Below are 21,790 nucleotides of genomic sequence, written 5' to 3'. Positions count from 1 at the left end.
TTGAAGTTGAGACAGCTGCTTTACTTACGTCACCTTATGGAGCAACGTCTTGATACGATCTCCTTTTGAGGGGTCCCTGATGGAAAGAAGGAGGCTGGCCATTGCTGCGTGCTGCTTCTGGGCCGCTTCATTCCAGCTCTGGTCTTCGTACCGTGAATAAGGATCTCTAACAAGATTGGTCACTACGCGGATTGTTCACATAGGTACATTCAGGGATGGCGCAGTTGTTGACCATAATTGCCGTGGCGGTTCTATTATTTTTACTGCTAAAGACGCGAAATGTGCAACGGGATATAAGACAATGCGATTTAGCCTAGTGAACAGAAAAGAAGATGTCAAAACGAACAAGTACAGTCTTCCAATGTAACATAGGCCTAATGCCCGATGAAACAGTGTACGATATTGATCTTTTGGATGTATTGATAATCTTTTCGTCGCTATTTTTCATCCGCTTTCCGTGTAGGCTATTCGTTTTTTTCATCGGTTGCTTATGCACAGAAAATAGTTTGGTATCGGTATCAGCGGCTTTCAACGGCCACTCAATTATTACCGCATAAAGCCTTATCAATTATAGCATTGTCTACGAGTTCACGGGATTCGGCCGCGGAGAATTTATCACTGAATAAGGCGTTGCGGGAAATTGATTTTAAACGTGTTCTGGGTGGAGGACAGTCGTGAAATTTTTTTAGTGAGAACATATTGATGCTTCCTCGTAACATGCAAAATTTGAACCGTCTAGCCAGAATATTTCCACCCTTTTTCGGCACTCAAATTCGTCCATGCATTTCCGAAATCGCCTATACTTTTACATGTAAAATAGGACAATCGGACTTTCGCGAATGGAATTTTACTACGCAAAGTCAAGCGTGACGGATCTAAACTTAGAACAATGGGTCGTCGCTCCATCCTACAGTCTCTATAGTTGCATAATATTCTAAAATTATGCTTTTTCGTCGAGATTTTATGACATCATAAATGAAAGGAACTCTCGTGACGTACACACCACAAGATTAGACTTCCAAGTGGTGAGATAGCTATGGGCAGTGAGTGGTGGTATAGCAGTTTCGTCTGTACCAAGCTACCGTAGCGAGCGTCATTTTAACAGTAAACAGCAGTACCAGGTCCTGCTGTATGGTCTACAGCAGAATAAGCTTCAGCAGTAGGGAAGGCAGCATTTATTGTGTAGTGAAAAAAGGCGCAGTGCAGTCGACCCATTGGTTAAAAAGTAGTAAAGCTATAAATAATTGATAAATTTTTCTAAATTATATTGCACTTGCGCATAAAGTTTTAGCTACAAATAAGGCTAAATCTGATTAGTTTAAATCAGGGGTTCTCAACCTGGGGGGCGCGCGAAATTGACAAAGTCTGTATAAATTGTGACTAAACATGTGTTTCACAACCATTCTGAAAAGACGATTGTTGAAGATTAAGCTCATTTCGTATTCTAGAAAGCCTACCAAACTCAAACTCCAGCAGTCGCGCTCAATGGAGTATAGGCTGACTTCAACTTAATTTGAGCAAATTTTTGATATTCTTTGAAGATTTAGAGCAATTCCTACGTGCAAGTCATTCATTACTTTTTAGCTTTGGCAGTAGCCTAAATCTCGGTGCGCTAGGTAGCTGTTGTTAATAGCTGGCGAAGTGCACTGCCTAAGGCAGGCATAGATTAGGGTTGCCATACGTCCGGAATTTCCCGGACATGTCCGGAATTTCACTGTTCAAACTAGCGTCCGGGAGGAATTTCCAAAATATGCCAAATGTCCGGAATTTCGAATATTTGACGACGTAGGCTCATAATTTTTTCGTAAATCACCATAAAAACATAATTTTTGGGAATATTTATGCTGATGCATGATATTTTTCTTCGCGCTGAGCGCGATTTCCTATCACATTTATTGATTTTAATATGAAGACTACCACACCCTCGCAAAAACTGCAATAAAATATAAATAAAAACAACCCTCATTTACTGGAATAAGCCTAATTGTAATCGCAATTATAGGAGAACGGTATATTCCTAGAGATCGTTAAGGCCGTTTAAATGCTTTATTCAAAGATAGTGGTTCCAAACGTGGGGGTCTTTTGCCTTATTCTTGGGTTCGCGAATATGTTGAACGTAATAAGCTTCCAATATAGCGCGTGAGTAAGTCCGGGCAAAGGTGCTGACTTCTTTAAGTAATCAGCTCGTCAACTTTTGATCTGAGCCACGAAACATTTTCAAATTGGAGATGGAGTCGCGACCATAAAAGGTTGGAAACCACTGGATGTGGGGTGTTTATCAAGCTCCGTGGTACGCACCGGCATAAGGCTGATAAACGATCTTATCGGTTGGGTATGAACATGACTTAACGATATGTAGGCTACAATTACGCCTCCTGTATTTTCGAACTCATCATCCTCCACCAGCTCTACCGCTAACTCTGATCATGTGCGCGGAGAGTAGTAACTATCTATAGTAATATATGGAACAACCGAACAACCAATATTATTGACAGAATTCATTCAAAAAATTTAACGACAAGATGCATATGGAAACCAGATCCATATAGCAAGCCCCCCTCCAGAAGCTGCATCGATTACCCTATGATGGGCTCAAAATCATTGTTGATTTGGGCGGGAAGGGGCTGAAAACATGTGCTTTCGGTCCCGGTTACACAACACACAACCACATACTCCTGAACCGGATCGTGACCACCTCTGGTTTACGAGCAAAGCTTTGCTAGTGTTATGTCATAACTCATTTTGAAATCCACTAGTGGGCGCTAAAGGGTGTCCGGAATTTGGGTCACAGAAATATGGTAACCCTAGCATAGATGCAATATAGGTTGCCCGATTTCGCCCTCAATTAGGCTATAAATCAACACAATTCAATTCATTTCCAAAACTGATGAGATTTAGCATGGCAGGACAGAACGACGCCGTGCTCTCTGTAGTCACTACCAGCATCAGGATTAGTCTCAGTGTAACCTACATTGAAATTAATTGATGTCCTGTTCAATGTTTTTTTTTGTTATTTTCAAACAAGTTCGGGGAAATTTGTCAGCAATGTAAAAGACTCAACAACTGGAATGCGGATTCAAAATTGGCGTAAGATATACCATATGTATACTATTAGATCATGGGTGGGCAGCCTGCGGCCGTAGAAGGGTATTCGTGCGGCCGTCGATGCCTAATTCAATTATCATGTGTTGGCGGCCGCAGACATGCAAATTGAAATTACGAATTCGCGAATTCACTCCCGAATTTTCGAGAGATTTTATTTAATCTTGAAATTTTCTTCGCGCTCCGCGCAATTCAACAAGACTTCATTTTTTGATCTTAATGCAGTAGCGCTCTTCTTAATCTGAGCCGGAATGGGAATCGTCAAAAAATAACAATTCATTCGCGGCTCTGAAAAATTTTCGCGCTCCGCGCGACAATATGCACTCCCAGCACCTATTCATAACATTGCCACTCACGCTTCCGGTGCGTACAATGGGCCGTTGTGAAATGTAGAATAGTCCGGAGTTCACCGGAAATGGATATGGACAGTTTACAATAGGTATTTTGCGTCCAGATCGTTCGTTGCGGCCATGCCCTGGAATGCGGCCTTACGCTACATAAGTAATCGAAATGCGGGCAGGATTAGCAAGAAGGTTGTCCACCTCTGTATTAGATGATGTGCTCCTTTTGACATGACGATAAATGCAAGGGGGGTCAGGGGGCGCGGATTTTTTTACCATCGCCAAGGGGGGCGCGTGTCAAAAAAGGTTGAGAACCGCTGGTTTAAATGAACAGGCGTAAAAACGTCTGTCGTGACGATTATGATAGAAAATTCAAGCTTGAATTGTGACATCAACCTGGAGGCCATAGGAAAGACAGCTATTTCAACTCACATTGATACCCGAAAACACAAGAAGTGTATCATGATGATTAATTTGAGCCAGTCGATGAATAATTTTTCCACAAGTCGATCAGCACCAACGACCGCAGACTACATACAAGGCAGCTACTGCAGAGGGTATACCTGGGCATTCCATACTGTCAAACACCAGCAATCATTCCTCACCAACGGTTGCAAATCGCATTTGTTCAAAGCAATAATCCCCGCTTCCAACATTGAAAATAAGTTTTCTTCAGTCAGGACCAAGACTACAAGCATTTTTACTAGAGTCTTTGCTCCATACGCTCAAAAAGGATTTTGTCTAAACTTGGTGTACGGCATTTTTCCATGTTGGTTGACGACTCTAACGAGGTGAAGAAGTTTGGTTTATCATCCTAGGGGGGGGGGGGGTGGCGGCAAGACCAACGGTTTTTTAGGGGGGTTGACGAAGTGCTGTTTCGGTCCTGAGTGAAGGTAAACCTAGACCTGAGCTGTCGTGAGATCAATGAAGCACTTTCTAATAACAAGGAGTTGCTGGAGCAGATTGTTTCTGGTGAAAAGTATGGAATGTGATATGCCACGGCTCGTATAAATACAAAGAATGTACAAAAACGCTTTTTCATGCCAATCTAATTTTTCGCCTGTCCTTATTTTTGGGTCCATGTCGATGGCAACCCTGTAACTATTGTATCGCAATGAAATGAGCACTAAGCATGAGTAGGTGTCTTGTACAGTGTACAGTGGAGTTTTTCGTTGATATTTCTCGGATTATCCTTGATTGGTGAATAATCCGAGGGTTATCAACGAAAAACTCCAATAACTCCACTTCTACTAGTTGGAATTGAGTCAAATTTGTTTTGCATAGTCTCTGAAGACAGCTCAACAATTTCATGGGATTGACAGAAAAATTTGAAAATTTTATTTTTTAATTTTCCTGTTTAAATTAAAAATTTTAATTGGATCTGCGGAGCCCTATACTTGTTAGAATTGAACCAAATTTAGTGTGCAGTGTTTTTTAGGGTAACCTGACAATTTAATGACAGACCGACTGGAATCCAGAACAAAAAGTTATTTTTGAACAGCCCTATTGTACACTTGACTAACTTATTTGGCTAACTTGATCGCAATGTTAGGTGCCACGATACCACTGCACAACAGCAAGTAGGCTATTTCTGTGATTTTTACCATTGCAATAACGGAATAGTCGTAGTCAATAACGTAGTCAATAAAGTCTGAAAATATTATCGACTCAAGATTATGATACGTTGAAGACCCTAAAACGAAGATTTAAAATGGGAACTTCAATATAGGCTGAGGTGCATATTATAGTAGCTTGCTAACCAATCAATCGTTTATTTTATAATATGCATATTCCACATTGCACAACCAATCACGTGAGCAAAGTCCTGCAAATGGCCTATCGATGCAGGTATTTTGGGTAGCTATTATATCAGTGGGAAGGACTACCAAGTTACAGTTGGTTGCGATTTCTGAAGCAGCTGTTTCTTGGCTTTCGTTTAGTGGTAAAATATCGATCATTTTGACCACCACGGACTTCTTGCTTATTCTTTCAGATTTTTTTATCTTCGATTCCTGAATTCCTCACTTTTCCCGAGTGATTTACTATATGTAACTGCCGCGAGGACCTACCATGCGGAGAAAGGACTCATTCTGATATATGATGATTTTATACAATTATTGATGCAATTTCGTCAGGAAGCAATCATTCTTCAAACGTCTTCATTCGAAGAAGTCGTGCTGAATCGTTTATTCTCAAACGACGAAGCTTCGGTACTAGTTTCGGAATCATACTTCGTCCTTTCGTCAAAATTTCTTTTCCTGTGACCCCAAAAAAAAGCATTTGGTAATGGTAATAAGCTCTAATCAATGTGATCATAATTAGGGCTGGGCACAATGATTCGAGTACTCGAATGCGAATCGAGTATTAATTTTAATGATTCGAGTCGAGTAGTAAACGACGATATTTTCTAGTACCGAAATTATACGCTCCTCGTCTCTGAAAGTTAATTTATCAGCGAGAAATAGTTTCGATACTAATTTCACTGTTGAAGCCTTGAAACCTTGATTAGCCGTATCGTAGCATACGAAACGTAGAGTACAAAGCAACGAACGTTACTGGAAATAGCACATTTCCGAAGTTATGACCATCCCACAACATTGTCACAAAAGTACAATGAAATCGGCATGGTCGGAAAAATACCAAAGTATCTTTAATGTGATGGATAACAGCAGGCATTATATTATATTATTATATTATATTATATTATATCTTGGATTCTAGGTGGTAATTTGCACAGGGATTCTTTTTCATGTAACCAATATCAGTAAGCCAATAGATGACGCTATTATTAGTAGGATCAAAAGGCAACGTATGTTGGTCTTTTCAGAACGTTTCACGGGAACGCCTTCAACGTTAAGCGGTCGGTTGTGAAGTCGCCCTCTTATAATTATAAAGTCAGGTTCTGTACATCGGATTATCTCACATTTCAATGCCGAATTACCGAAGTATTGCTATTTGCGCTCCAATCCAAGGTGTAATGAAGTCTTTTTTGTAATTAAATATTTAATTGGTTTTATCGTAATTTTTATATTATTGTCCAAGGCTTTCACGCGCCTAGCAAGAATTTGTCGCCAGCCGACTTTTCCCGTCCCTGGATTAGGTGAACTTGTATGCTACATTGCTACAATGCTGCATACTCAGACTCACCAACAGCAGACGACTAGAAACGAGAGTAGTCCGACCATTATTACGAAGAAGAGAATCGAAATCGCGACAATTGTTGCAATTGATGTGGCCGATTCCTCTTCTGAAATATTTCGAAAAGATTCGATAAGAAAAAATCTGATAAGTCGTTGGTCGTTGGACATCAATTCCCATGCCCAGTGCCCACATTATGATGGTAATGTGGACCGAAGACACATTTCCAACACAGCAGGCGTCCTAATGTAGGACTCGAACCCGAAGCCCATCTGCACTACAGCTGTAAAACTTAAACCACTGGCCCTATATACGCGCAACCGCCCGTCCTGAAGTTAATGCTGCCTTAAACGTAAACGATAAAATGCAATGATCGATCGCTGCGAGGAGTTAGTGGCCCTAAAAGAGTAGCCTAATCACATCTAAATTCATTTCTTTCCAAGGTCCAACAGGTATGGGATAATTATGGCACACTGTAGGATCGATGATGCCTTGGTAGATTGTTACAATTCGCGACTTGCCCATAGTCAGCCGTGAACGATATAGTGCTGTGACTGGATATCGTAGGAAATATGCGATACATGGTAGGCTGCCGTAGAGAGTAGCCTACCCGTGCGCCGATAGAGTCGCACGTATACAACAGCTATAATGTATGATATATCATGGCAACAAGACGAATATTGATTTGATTATAATCATTTCTGCTATATGCAACTTCCCATTAGTGAAATTTGATGCATGTTCAAATCTATTGTAATATGTATAATTGTATTTAAAGATTTTAAACGACGGATAAAATATGATCTTAATTCGTTATTTATTCTTAGCCAATTTGTCATGATTTATGAGTCACATTCCATACTTGATAAGGTTGAGTAACAGTCGATTAAAACTTTAAATGTCGTGAACAAAGGAACTTGAATTCGAAAACATACCTCCATCATCTTCTACAAATATCTCAACTGTCGTCTCCGCGTTGTCAAACGGAGATAGCGTTTCGTTTGCGGTAAAATAATACTCGTGCGAAGAAGATGGCTTGAAACTCGAAGTGTCTACTAAATATTCGTATTCGCTGGTGCACACCTCCCCCGGTGTAATAGAGATTAGACTCCTCACACCTCCTTCCCAACTCACGGTGACATTATTGTCTCTTTCATTTCTATTAACATTGACGATCAATGAAACTGTGTGACTGTCTTTATTCTTGACTATTCTCGAATGCCGCGGCGTAACAGATATGATGTTGTTGTAGTTGCATGTTGCTGTTATGAAGAAATTTTTATCAATTCTTAAGACATAAACATAATTCGAAGTCTCGCTGACAACTTATGCTCCAAGGTTTCAAATTTTACCGCTAAAGACTTTTCCTGATAAATTACCAATCTCGATTGTTTCTGTACATTAAAACAAGAACAAAAACCTACCACTAACAGCTGTGACCAGATGCAATATCGCGAATACGCAATGTGAAAATTCCATTTTAGTCCAGCTTGTTTTCAATTTGTAATGTCTCCTGAGAACGTATCAGCTGACGAGCCATTTATATATACGACTGGTACATCTGAGTAATGATCGCAAAACGTCATCAGTTCGAAAGACAGTGAATGTAAAAAAAGTTCCGTTACTGTGTCTATAAGTAACCAATGAGGTTTCCGTACTCACACAAATCCTTCACCAACGTCCAACATCAATCGGGTCATCGGCATCAAGTATGAGCGGGCGATCATTAAATAATTTGATCGTACGCATTTCGTCGAAGCAAATCACCTATCACAATCCTTCAGGTATTAGTCTCGCAAATATTGTCGCAAAGACTTCTATTGATTTCGGAACTGGAGTCAATTGTTCTGTTATCCACGCCTCACCTTTACGATTATTGGTGAAATTGCAAAGACAAAGTACACCAATCATTACATTAATAGCTTGTTTTGCAAACCTCGTCTACAACAAAAAATACATCATTTTCGTGAGTACTATGACTTGATGGTGATATACATTTTTATCGCTGTTGCGAGTCTTTGTTTAACGACAGTGTATAGAAGTACATGGTTAACCTGTGATGTTTCAAAATAACAAAATCTACTTCTATATATATGAATGATGGGTTATCTTATTGGGCACAAGTCCTTATCTGCAACAGATTGCGAAACAAGTTCACCCTGCCCCTCTAAACCAGTGACCCCTAAACTACGTGCCACTAGTGTTCCACAAATAATTATGGATTTTTGGAAAAGAATTGCATGTATAAATATCTGATCATTAAGTTGGACGACGATGAGTAAAAAGCAAGGTCTCGATGCAGCATTTTAACATATCTATCCCTATTTAACGCGTGTTTCAATTATACGTAATGAAGGAGCTATATTTACCTATATTTTCAATTGTGAATATCAATCCACTATGACGTCACAATTGATTATGCGTGACGTCATGGCTTAGAAAAAAGAAACAGGTTTTTAGCAAGGGCCTTGTTTTAAACATGTTTGTTTTAAATTGATTTTTGTTTTAAACACAACCCTGCATACAGCATATGCCAGCCGGGACGAGTTGTATTTCCACCCGTGTACATTGCACAACCCCTGTTTTACGGGTGTGAATATACACCTATGAGACACGAAACTTATACTGAGGTATCAATCGAGTACAACATTGTAATCCAAATTATGCATGCACGTAGGAAGGTATATGCACTGCACAAGCACATAGGTTTAATGAACACGATAAAATTCTGAGTTAGGTTCCGTCTTCGTGCACCACCCTTTTCGGACCTTTGGGCGTGAATAAACACCTTTTCCGCTAAGAGTATAGGCTACTTTTTAACAGTTTCGTACAACACTTGCACCATAGTGACATAGCCCTACGTAGACCATGAAATGTCTATTACGATACCATGTCAAAAATACGTTCTGAACTTCTTGATTAATTGAAAATTTGACGTTTTATTTCTCTAATCAATGGACGGGACTATCGTCACACGCCTTGTATTTTGGATTGGAGATATAAGTTTCTAATTTTTATTATTATTATTATTAATGGCACATTTACAATGGCGCTTATCGCCTTTTTCAGGCTTTGTGCACCACGACACGAATATTTGTAATGTTCATTGCTTCAGTAATCTTGGGGACTTCTTAGCTCTTTCGCTCATTCATGCGTCAGACTCTCTCACATCCATGCATCCCCGTCGTGGTCTTTGCTGCCGACTTGTAGCACGGCTCACTTTCGTTCTGGGCTTTTCAATGCACTGCAACCGCAGTGAGGTCGGCGATGAGGAGCCCAGAGAAACCTCCGACACATAGAAGTTGGTCCGAACCGGGATTCGAACCACTACCATTGGTGTCGTGACGCTGGCGCTTAACCAACTGCGCCACTCGCTTCCCCATAAGTTTCTAATATATTTGACGGAACGGCAGTAAACTTGCCACCGACAGGCACCGGTGGTTGAGAACCACTGATCTATCTTGAACGGTGTTTTGTGGAACAAAATGTCAGATTCAATGATAATTGTATCGGTTTATTGAAACAGGCCTGCATGAAGTCCCGTTCATGCTATGGCATGTGGGAACTATAGTCTACCAATAGAAGCTGGTGTTTCTCCACATAATGTTGGACCTACTTGATTGAATGGCCTAGGTCCTATTTTTTTCGAGCGCCTTCGTCAGCATAATCGCAATACTTGCGGCCTTAAATCGCGTGACACAGCATCTTCAGAAACACCAAAAGCAATTCAGGTACATTTTCTTTATTACGTCAACGTACAAAAATATAAGCAAGCCACAACCGTCTACATATTTATAACTTTCACAGTAAGGCAGGTCCTCTGACAAGACCAAACACCATCGCTGGGCGCGAATTCTGGATTCGAACGCTCACTGAAGGTTCAGCTGATGCTCCTTGCCCCATTTCTTCATAGTCCTGAGAATGTACTCGACCTGCGGGTTGCTGGTGCTGCGCAGAAGCATAATTACCTCGCGAAGGGTCTCCCTGCGTAAGGAAAAGTATCATTCGAACGGGGTTGGTTTACATTGATGGTGTCGTATTACGATCATGTTGATCGTGGAAAAGCATCGGTGGTCAAAGAAGTAAGCGTTTCTACTCAAGTTGAAGTAGATTTCGTAGAGTTAAACTAAATTACAAGTACATGTAGCTGTCAAAACTGCGTAAGTGGAAAGAAAAATGAAAGGTTTGAAAAGTGCTCATGTAAGTAGTTTCGAAATGTAGACTGGTTCGAGGGTTCGTAGACTTTTGACAATTGCTAAATTACGGTTATTTTCGAAATCGCGAAATGCATCTCATCTCACGATAAGGGCCGGGCAAAATCGAGTACCTGAGTGATTCGATTCTGAATCAAGTATTACGAGTCGAGTATTCGAGTATCGCACATTATGACTTCACAGCAGAATGTACTATGTCAAAGTTCAAATATGTAACTTTTATGCCACCACAAAGAACATAATGCCTGTTATCCATCACATTAAAGATACTTTGGTATTTTTTCGACCATACCGAGTTCATTGCACTTCTTGACAATGTTGTGGGATGATCATGACTTCGGAAATGTGTTATTTCCAGTAACGTTCGTAGCTTTGTACTATGTCTCGTATGCTGTGACACGGCCAATCAAGGTTTCAGGGTTTCCACAGCGGAAAATCAGTATCAAAACTATAATTCGCGTTAGTAAATTAACTTTCAGTAGCGAAGAGCGTATAATTTCAGTACTCGAAAACATCGTCTTTTACTACTCGACTCGAATCATTAAAAGTAATACTAGATTCAGATTCGAGTACTCGAATCATTGCGCCCAGGGCCCAGCCCAACTCACGATCAAACCCAAAATGACTGATGAAGCTACAAATGGGTACAATCTACGAAAAGGAGCATATCCTGACACTGGCGCGCGGAAATATCTCCACGGTTTGACCAATCTTTTGTGCGAGAGTTTTGTGTACCCGCGGACAGTATAGCGATTAAAAGTTAGCAGTCATAGTCAAGAGGATATGTCCATAAAGAATCTAGAACTGGCATAAGCTTGTCTTTACATGACCGGGTTATTAGAGATGAACGATTGGGTATATATTCAGAAATGCACTACGACTGAATTGGGGATTTGGTTTTGATTAGGATTAGTGAAAGTTGAAATAGCTGATAAAACAGACAGTATGAAAATTCCAAATCTGACCACTCGGTGTCGCTAAACACCCACCCCGCAATGAAGACATTGGAACTCTCTCGAAAACCACTTATTGTTTTCGAAGCTATCAACTTCGCGACCGCAGTCGTGTCTGCGACACATTCGCCCGTAATTTACGACCAGATGGAATACACAATGAGTATTTTGCGTACGTGACTCAAACTTCGGTTTAAAACAGAAACCTTTATCCGCTTTGCGAATAACACAGAGCGTCATAAACACTATTAAATCGTACTCGCTACTTTATTGTAGTACATCGCACGCGCATGCCAGGAATTTGTTTTCAACAGCTTTTCTGTCAACTTGTCTACGATGCTGTGGACGCGGCGTCGTATAATCGTTTCTGAGCTCATTTAGAATAGCCAAGTACAGTCAGAAAGTTGATAAATTACGCTGTTCCTACAGGATCAGATTACCGGCCTGCATCGGGTGCATAACTCAATTAACATAGATATTAGATCAATCACCAGAAGCTTCGACATCAAATCAATGAAGAATAAAATAAAACCTTATCATAATGAACGGACCGTCTCAAAAGAGGCGATCCGCGTAAGCGGCGTCTTACAAAATGACCGACGAACGGAAACCCCACAACAATATCCGCCGAGCCTTGACTGAGAAAAGAAAACACGCCATTACCTTGGTTCATGCCCAGCCAAAATCATCTGAAATATCCCAACGCAGGCGCCGCGTTTGCCTTCCCAGTACTCGGGATTGCCGTCGATACGATCGAGGACATCGAAAGCCTTGGCGGCGTAGTAGAACTGCCCCATCTAAAGGGGAGAGTGCAAAGTACAGGGTCGGATTACAGGGCGCGGTAATTTGCGTCGTACCTTGTAGCAATCGTTGGCGATCAGCTGTAGAATGCTGAAGGACTCTCCGGACGTGTCCATCTTCAGGTAGAGTTCCCACGCCAGGCGCGGTTTCTTGTTCATAATGTCTGCGTGGCAAAGAGATGTAAGAGATAGAAACACATAACACACAAACAGCAATAACAACCACACAAGAAAAACGCAGACACGGCATTGGGTACCGGCGGAAGTGGTCAGCAACGGAGTTCTACTTTTCAGAGTATTTGTCTATACTCGCACTACGTACTCAGAGGCCAATTTGCAATTATGCTTGTACACTATGTACACTTGTACAGTTTTCTAGGCAAAACAACTAAATTTTGAAAAGTGGAGAGCAGTTTTGCGATGAGATCGCATCAGTGAAGTTGTCAGAACCGCGTGATATTTCCAAACTGAATGCAAGACTAGAAGGCACCACGCTCACGGTCATCAAAAGATTGGGATTCAAAATCGGCCTCCTCGCTTCCCCTGTAATATCACTTTACGGTCGCAAAGTAGCTATAAATCTAAAACCTGACTCCTCTGACATGTAATTAGCGACGAATCGGAGTTGGCACAAGGGTAAGATGATTATGAGTGCAATCGAGTGCATCTGGAAATATAATGGAATAATCCGCCAAAATTTCCAAAACTACTTCAAGTGAATGTAGAAGATGAAAGGTTTGAAAAAAAGTCAAGTGGTTTCACTGAGTAGATTTAGTTGCACGGTCGCGTACTTTTAAGCAGGTGATCGGAGATGGATGCTCTCGAATTCGCGAGATGCATCTTCGCGACTAACGCCAACAACTATTAACTTGGGCAAGTCTTTGCAACTTTTTCCAAGATTCCCGGAGCTTCCGAAGCACTTAAAATTTGTGTGGTATGGTGTTTTAAGCTGTTTGAGGGAATTTTATATTGCAACTTCTTCTTATTTTTCATGCTACTTAGATCGAGTATATTGCACTAAATGTAAAGGAGTGATTTAAAAAAACATGCTTTAAAACTATTTCTAGTAGAGTTCTATCTTTGGTCTGCTTAACAAAGAGTGATGTGATTGATTAGCGGCATCTCAACGTTATCTATGACGCAATTGCGTGCAGGCTAGAAGTTCAGCAGCCCCGGCCAAGCACGACAGTGCCTGACCTAGATGTAGATAGATCGTTTGATTGAATCACTGTCGTTCAAATTTGAAGCCTCCCCATATGACGGATGCCCGGGCGAGACGGGACCTATAGAGTAGCTCTCGGTTCTTACGAAAATTTCACTGATAAAAGTGAGGTCCAAATATATTTATACTTCTCACAATCCAGATTGTAAAGTGTAAGTGTAGCTTTGTCTAAAAGTGTTTAATATTTGATTGAGAGTAATCGAAAACCATAGTAATGCAGGTTGGCAAACCTACTCGAGCACACTCTAAAACTACAAATACTTCATTACCGACCACCTCTGAGGTCAAGTGCTGCAACAGTGCAATGTTTTCCAAGTCCAACGGACTCGAACGCGCGGCGATTCGATCCACGTCCCGACAGCTTCGAGTTGTGAGATACAGCACTCGCGAGATATCGCACGATCAGACAATACAATGCGGTCGCGCGGCGGGACGTAAGAAGATCGATACCGCATGAAATATGCAACGTCTCGATTTTCATCAGCGAGCTAGAGACGGCCACCCGTAATGTGAGGTTCTTGCCGATTAGAATATCGCGTCCAAGGTCTATCCTCTCTCCGAATACGGTAAGATAGACATCCCGCTATGTAATTAGTAGATTAGGCGTGGTTTTTTCGGCTTATCAAATGTCAGGCTTCCAAAATAAAGGCGGTCGCGTGTACTATGAATCGTCAGGGTCGCATATCCGCCAGACAAGAGCACGAGTTTGGATTTGGATTTTAGCCACATTAATACCTTTTTAAAGCTGGATTTGGACTAGGACATCGAATTTGTAACAATTTACATTTTACCAAGGGGATTGAATGCAACTAATAACTCCTTCGGGCGGCATCTTCGCCATATAATTCTAGTTGTCTCATTAAACTAGCCAGTGCGTAATGCCTGAATGTAATTCTAGTGTAATTTTAATTCTAATTCTAATTTCTAGTTTTCCGGGATATGCTACAGGACAACGGTATGGTGCGAAATGAGACAAACTTGGTGTAAAGACATTTGCCATTTTCGTGCTCGTGAGATTGTACTCATATTAGATAGGAACTGAATTTGAATATTGTTGTATTTCATTGCAATTCGGAATTCAATTCAATTTTCATTTTTTTGCGAGTTGAGTAATTCTAATTCTGATCAAATTGGAAAAAAATGTGTAGCTATATTTCATTTCGTCCAACTCTGACTCACAGCATCTGGCGAGCCAGCTCGAGTAGACGTAGTCGTTGCGAATCTTCTCGCTGTTAATCAGCAGGAAGACCTCCTCCGCCTCTTTGAAGTTTCCGGACGCCGCCTTCGCCTGGGCGTAGTTGAAGTTGAAGCAGTCGTCGTTGTAGAAATAGCTCTGCGAAACGCCGGGACGGATTAGATCGAACTCCGCACGACCAGCGGCGGCAGGCAACGAAGGCCTTAGGTAGTAATGCATCAATAGATTTGTATGATTTTTACAAGCGACATCTCAACGACCGCCAAAACGAAGGAAGCACATTTAAAATCACGCCATTCCTTAGCCCTTTCGAAAATTCCAGATTGGCACAAGACGCGCATGCTGGCATTTTGAAATATATCCCGTGCTAGCAAGCGAATTCCCGAGAAGATCTCTTCAGATCCACAGTTCTTTTCCGACCGCTCATTGCCTACGTCAATTTGTAGTACTTTTCGACCTGTTTGCTTGTAAGTCACTTCATCGTGGCATCACTTCTACTCCCGCTCAAGTAGCATCAGTGCTTTTGGTTCTATATGACGGGTGCCATTATGCAAGTCTATTATTATGCCGCGGAGAGGGCTCAGGAATACGTCAGAGTGCTGCTTTAGGCAACAAAAAGACGAAACCAAGGCAAATATAATCACTCACCTTCACAGAGTTAAGATAGATCAGCACGTCATCGAATTGTTTCAGCAAGAAGAAGCAGGACGCCATGCATTGCCGACCGGGGATCGTGTCTTAAACAAAGCATCGACATTCAATAACGTTAGGACCGAGATAAACTCGTCCGAGTTCATCGACACCCGAGGGAACCGGCGAGCGCTTCGGCATAGGGCTATTACCGATGAGTTAAGTTCGTCACACTGGAATCACCGTAACTGGGATTAGGACGCTAAAGCCTATGCCGCGTGGTAAAGCCACATTACCAACCGCTGAAATATCTATTGCCCAGTTACAGACTTTAAATTATGAGGTGGCAACGACTGGCGGCGATACGTTTCGGAGAAGCCGTCATGTTTACTGCGATGTAATAAAGACTTTCCCAGTCAATATTTAGGGCTACGCGCGAGAAACTGAACAGTGGACACACACTCTACAATTCGCGTGTATCATATATATACCAGGGCTGTTTTTTCCTGAGTCTTGCTGGCTGGGTGATTAAGACGTTAGGTTGCCTTAAAAAACGACGCACACCAAATTTGGATTCATTCCAACCGGTAATCGCGGATTTCTTACAGTTTGAAAATTTTGAATTTACTAAAAAATGCGAAGATAATTTTTGTTCAAATTTTTCTGTCAACGAAATGAAATTGTTGCGCTGTCTTCAAACACGATGCAAAACAAATTTGACTCAATCTTCTTTGATAATTCTGGGATTATCCTTGATCGGTGGATAATCCAGGAATTATCATGGAAAAACTCAAATAACTCCGCTTCTACGGGTTGGAATTGAGTCAAATTTTGTTTTGCATCGATTTTGAAGACAGCGCAACAATTTCATTTAGTTGACAGAAAAATTTGAAAAAAAATTATCTTTGCATTTTTTTAGTAAATTCAAAATTTTCAAACTGTAAGAAATCCGCGATTACCGGATGGAATGAAGTCAAATTTGGTGTGCGTCGTTTTTTAAGGCAACCTAACGATTCAATCACTTAGCCAGCAAGATTCAGGAAAAAAGTTTTTTTTGAACAGCCCTAATATATACCCTTGACATTATCATTGAGGTATCATGCCTGCGGACGCAAATATTAGCGTACTCCATGATAGTGCAATACCGGTATTTACAAAAAGTGTATGCGGCAGACAATGCGAGTGACGTATATATGATAGGAGAGAAAAATTGCACCGCAATCGCGGATTCGAGAGAGTAAACAAGCGCCTGCGCTACATTGCAAATGCTTGCCGGGAACAACCTGGTTTTCGGTTAGGTGTATCCATTTATTTGAATGTGCGAAATTCCCGTTTCGACGAATACACACACTGATCTACAAGATCCCAGCAAAGAAAGGCGCCAGGATTGAACCTTGTTTTTAGAGTGGGGCATTCCTTGTTTGTACGTCTATCGTTCCCGTTCCCGTTTCAATGTGTGCTGTGTTATATAATGCCAAACATATTCAAATCAATAGTTCACCGTTAAACATAGAAAGAGTCAGTTCGGAAGTATAACTAGAGGTAGATTTCAGTTTTTCTAGTCTAAACTAAGTCCACGATGTTTACTTGGAAATTATTACCTATACTTGTACTTGCGTAGACATTTAAGATGTCAATTCTACTTCTAATCGAGCAGCAATAACTACTTTGATTAACACTGGGCATAACTAAATTCGACTAAATTCGCGTATAGCTTACATTTAACATTCTAGTTACTGAAGCGGTTTGAAGTTGAGCCTACTTCTGCAGTTCATCAGGTAGAATCCAAATCAATTACTGATTTTATCATGTAATAAATAGACTTGCCAGTGAAGTCGTACAAAGAAATGGGCATCACGATTACGGAAACGGGTTTGAGATTGGTTTCTTTGTGGCAATATTGACCGTTCTCAGTTGGGATTTCTGATGATTTTGAAATTCAAGATATACAACACAATACAAGTAAGGGGTACGATGTCAACAGATGTCTAGTTGAGGACGATTTAATAGCTCTATTTTTAGCCATTGAGCGATCCGTGCGCGTTCGCACCGACCATGTTTATCATTATCAAACGCTTAGGCGCGTCTCTTCGCTTTACAGCACATGAACTCTGTTAGGCAACTGTGAGATCATGAAATCATGAGCCGTGCGCATTTCCCCAGAAATGTGCTGTATCACTCGCATTTTTGCGTAGCAAGCGATTACGCAACGCAGCAGCGCGTAACAACAAATTCCAAGACGGGTGGTATTTTGTCATAAAGGTAACACGCGAATTGGAAATCAACACCGCAAGGAGTCGAATCACACAAAGACAGGCGCGATGAGTAGTCTGCGAGAGAATAGGGTAACTTACAAAACTCTCTCAACAACCCGAAGTAATATCCATCCAGCAGTTTTAACCGCGAACTGGCCAGTTCAATAGGGAGACACTAGTCTCAAAGTCGGCGTTAGTGATGACCTATACAGTACATATACACAGGGATATCTAGATATCCCTGCATATACAGACACTAGTGGTCCAATTGACTAATCAGTGTAGTTTACTGAGAAGCACACAAGGTGAAAGCCAACAGCTAATGTGTAGTCTTGTAACTGACATGTTTGTCACGGTGGCGAATAAGTCGAAAGCATGATCTTGATCAGCTTTTCGCCTGCGAAATTAGAGATAAAAATGTAACCCTAATCGACCGCGAACTAACCAATTTTGCTGCGTTTATACCCGAGAAGCTCTATTATCGGGCCGAGACCACCCTCGCCCCATTCGTTACTTAATTTGTATATTCCCTGAGGCCGTGCTCACTCAACGTGTTTCATATGTTCCGAGAGCCAGGCAAGTTATGGATAAAAGGGCATACACTCATTATACCGGTTTTGAAGACTGAGGTACATTTTGGTCCGAGAATGACCCAGGTATATTGGGCCGAATGTGAGTGCTAACGCAATGAAATAGACCCCGCCAGTAGCAGTACCGCGATCTAGAATTCAACCCGCAACAAATTGAAAGCTACCCAGGGTTGAAAAATCAACTATGTTACACTGCAATCTTCCGCAAACGGATGGTACCGACGGGCGAAAACTGAATAAAAGCTAGTAGGGGCGAGAAATTTCGATGAATCGACAGATAAAATGTGGCGTAATCAACGGTTTGTTTGTGGTATTCATAGTGCTTGTCGACTGCAATGGTCATTTACACCAGGCCGATATTCTTCATATTTATTCCGTATCTGCCGACTTGTAGCACGACCCACTTCTGGGCTTTTGTACGACACCACTTACACGAATCACATGGCGAGGAGGAGCCCAGATAAAACTCCAACACTTAGGTAGGAATTCTGAGCTAATGTCTGAGCTAACCTCGGTCGCGTACCAGTAGACCATTCGTGTTGCATCCGTGGATTATACCACTACGCTATCTCGCCACGTGCGGTACTAACGTAAAATACTCGATGCCACAACTGGAGGGTCACAAACGGCTTTTGCCACCCCGCGCTGGTAATTCTCGAAAGATGTTTGGGAGTTTCATGAATTCACTCATACCATTCCTGAATGCCTGAACAGTAAACACGTTTGGTTATTTCACAGACAACCGCGATACTTTGTAAACATTTGCAATGCGTTGGAAATTCGTCACGAACATGTAGACGACGCAGAGAAATAACATCTCGAAATCACGAAGTCGGTGCTTTCTATGGTGTGCGGTTACGGCTTACAGATATCAAGTTTTGTATTTTGTTGGTAGCTACAAAAACCAAACCACCGTATATCTTATTGTTTTTGTTATGATTTATACGCTATCATATGGAGCGATGAATAAGCCTATGGCACCAAATAAGTGGTAAACAAAAGTCAATAGAGTTGGATTGTAATAACACTAACGGCTTATTTCTGAAAGCGAGATAAACATGGTACATCAGGCGCAGAACCGAAATGTCGAAGTTGTCAATATTTTGGCGATTTTCGGTCCAATTTTACGGTATTCAAGTCCGAACGGGATGATTACTGAACGACCAGAATGTTACACCAAGCATATATTTGATATCTAGAGTTTTATCACATGAGAACATCTAGCACTCTGAAATGCGGAATCGTAAATGCACCGGATACTATAGTTTCCCGGATGACAATTGGTCACATTGGACAAAAAAGGTTTCCAATGACGCGTCACAATTGCTGTAAGAGACCCGATCGTCAAGTAAGTTTTAGGACAAAGCCCGCAATTAGTGGAATGGAGCTCATGGCGAAATGAGGAACAAAATCATAAGGCAGGAATGGGCAGGTTCAAACCATCACGCACTTTCGGCAAGTTCGTTTTTAAATTTCGTATCCGCACCGGCGTAGAGGATTTCAAGAAATCTCGGCATCGAACATAATCTCGATATCGGCCGATACTCAAATCTGTTTTTTTCCGTCAAGGAATTATTCTTGAAGTCATGCCGATACACCAATATCCACACAATTTCGAAGTAGGACGTATCGTGGCTCCTTTGGAGAAACACTATGTTGATTCTATTTCAGCACCAACGATGATAACTTTGATCACATCTGGGCCATTCGCGCCCCATATTTACGCAAGCGACATTGATTACCATTGAGCATAGAGCAAACATTAGCTGTTTCTCTCTATCAATTTCGGGACCACGGCCAGCCATGCGCGGGGTGATAACGTAAATCTTTTAAACCTATCGTGTTATCAACGGATTAGCGACATTGCGAGCGACTGAAATAACCCGCCAAATGCTCACCGCACTCGCTCGCAGACCCTCCGACGAGCTGAAAGTACTGTTGAGCGATCTTCAAGTGTTCTCTCTGAAAAATAACAACGCTGTTCAAGTCACGTGACGAGCGTTCTGTTTCACAACAAAGAGCCGAGAACGACCAGAAAAGGCGAGAAAATAACAACAAAGATATCGCCCCGCGGCATTGACGGGAGATTCGGCTATAATAGTGGGGCATCGCGATTGTATCAACAGATAGCGGGGAAGATTATCTTGAAAATGAGGTGGATAGTTTGAAACGGAAGGAGTGTAGGAAAACATGTCTATCGGAATCAATATTTTGAAAATTGTTTGTCGTGTGGTCGCTGCGGTCTCTCTAGATGACGAGGCAAATATTTTCCATAACATCAAATTCAAACGTACAACAACGCGGACAGATGGGCTTCGCCGTTAAACAGCACGGGCAGTTTGCGGCTACACACAGATAGGGGTGCCTTTATTTTGTACATGCAAGCTAATGAAAAGCTAATGCAGCTAATTAAGCTAAGGAAAAGCTAATTAAGCTAATGAAAGGCTAATTAAGCTAATGAAAAGCTAAGTAAGCTAATGAAAAGCTAATTAAGCTAATGAAAAAGTAAGCTAATGAAAAGCTAATGAAGCTAATTAAGCTAAAGAAAAGCTAAGTAAGCTAATGAAAAAGTAAGCTAATGAAAAAGTAAGCTAATGAAAAGTAAGCTAATGAAAAGCTAATGAAGCTAATGAAAAGCTAAGTAAGCTAATGAAAAGCTAATGAAAAGCTAAGTAAGCTAATGAAAAGCTAATGAAAAGCCAATTAAGCTAATGAAAAAGTAAGCTAATGAAAAGCTAATGAAGCTAATTAAGCTAATGAAAAGCTAAGTAAACTAATGAAAAGCTAATGAAAAGCTAATGAAAAGCCACCTATATGTGAATTACAAAATTAATGTTAGAGACAGTTAGTCACACTTATCAGTGGTCAGTGGTCACACTAACGTAGTAGGTTGGTATTAATGGTGTTTCTAGTACTATAGGATGGTCATTGGTCATTTTACACCAGGCTGGTATTCGTTATTACGGTTCCTGATCCACCGACTATTATGGGTCGGGGCCTTTGCAAGACACCGTCTACGCGGATCGTACGAGCAGTACAAGCCCACACCCTACATAAACCAGAAACACTTGGGTAGGAATACTGGAACCGACTTGGGCCTGATTCGAACTCCCAACCAATTCGTTTTGCAGCTGCGGAGCTGTGAATACATTCAAGCGAAATAAAGCGGAACTAGTCAAGTATATTCCGCGCTAAGCATTATTCTTGTCGGATATTATAATAAAAGATCACGAGCGTCAATGCGTTACGACTCGCTAGTCGATAGGCTATACCTTGCCCCTCCCTGTGAAATATTATAAAGCAGAAATGATACGTGAATATCCCAATTCAGCGCAGCAAATATATGCAAT

The 21,790-nt window shown here is 41.3% G+C and overlaps 3 protein-coding genes across 5 annotated transcripts in view; 1 reads left to right on the top strand and 2 right to left on the bottom strand.

Annotated features, from left to right (window-relative positions):
* LOC145457346 (L-threonine ammonia-lyase-like) overlaps positions 1–21,790 on the top strand; it is a 237,168-nt gene that overhangs the window by 84,801 nt on the left and 130,577 nt on the right. The gene's annotated exons all lie outside the window — the stretch shown is intronic.
* On the bottom strand, positions 5,532–8,277 carry LOC145458097 (uncharacterized). 2 transcript variants are annotated; one of them, XM_080336415.1, is made up of 4 exons: positions 8,009–8,277; positions 7,517–7,843; positions 6,591–6,690; positions 5,532–5,701 (listed from the first exon to the last, which is right to left on the bottom strand). In XM_080336415.1, the coding sequence occupies exons 1-4, from the start codon at positions 8,058–8,060 to the stop codon at positions 5,593–5,595; spliced, it is 588 nt and encodes a 195-aa protein (XP_080192541.1). In that variant the 5' UTR covers positions 8,061–8,277; the 3' UTR covers positions 5,532–5,592. The 2 variants fall into 2 exon arrangements, with proteins under 2 accessions (XP_080192541.1, XP_080192540.1); XM_080336414.1 differs by having other exon boundaries at positions 8,006–8,262.
* LOC145458095 (intraflagellar transport protein 56-like) overlaps positions 10,308–21,790 on the bottom strand; it is a 29,648-nt gene continuing 18,165 nt past the window's right edge. For both annotated transcript variants that reach the window (XM_080336411.1, XM_080336410.1), the window contains exons 11-16: positions 20,339–20,402; positions 15,614–15,702; positions 14,950–15,103; positions 12,606–12,712; positions 12,412–12,545; positions 10,308–10,565 (exon numbers count right to left, since the gene is read on the bottom strand). In XM_080336411.1, coding sequence (XP_080192537.1) covers positions 10,451–10,565; positions 12,412–12,545; positions 12,606–12,712; positions 14,950–15,103; positions 15,614–15,702; positions 20,339–20,402 — 663 coding nt within the window. In that variant the 3' untranslated portion in view covers positions 10,308–10,450. The remainder of the gene's footprint in view (positions 10,566–12,411; positions 12,546–12,605; positions 12,713–14,949; positions 15,104–15,613; positions 15,703–20,338; positions 20,403–21,790) is intronic.

The sequence above is a fragment of the Botryllus schlosseri genome, chromosome 15 (assembly GCF_051294905.1).
Source record: "Botryllus schlosseri isolate E-star chromosome 15, Bs_hap1, whole genome shotgun sequence".
Taxonomy (NCBI): domain Eukaryota; kingdom Metazoa; phylum Chordata; class Ascidiacea; order Stolidobranchia; family Styelidae; genus Botryllus; species Botryllus schlosseri.
The sequence above is the reverse complement of the archived record's forward strand: the minus strand, read 5'-3'. Positions and strand labels throughout refer to the sequence as shown.

Excerpts from the sequence above, each read along its gene's own strand:
- LOC145458097 (XM_080336414.1), bottom strand. The coding sequence starts at position 8,060 with ATGGAATTTTCACATTGCGTATTCGCGATATTGCATCTGGTCACAGCT. Across the intron at positions 6,691-7,516 it reads ATTTGTAGAAGATGATGGAG|AAGAGGAATCGGCCACATCA; the intron begins GTATGTTTTCGA and ends GAAATATTTCAG. Across the intron at positions 5,702-6,590 it reads TTTCTAGTCGTCTGCTGTTG|GAAAAGAAATTTTGACGAAA; the intron begins GTGAGTCTGAGT and ends TTGGGGTCACAG.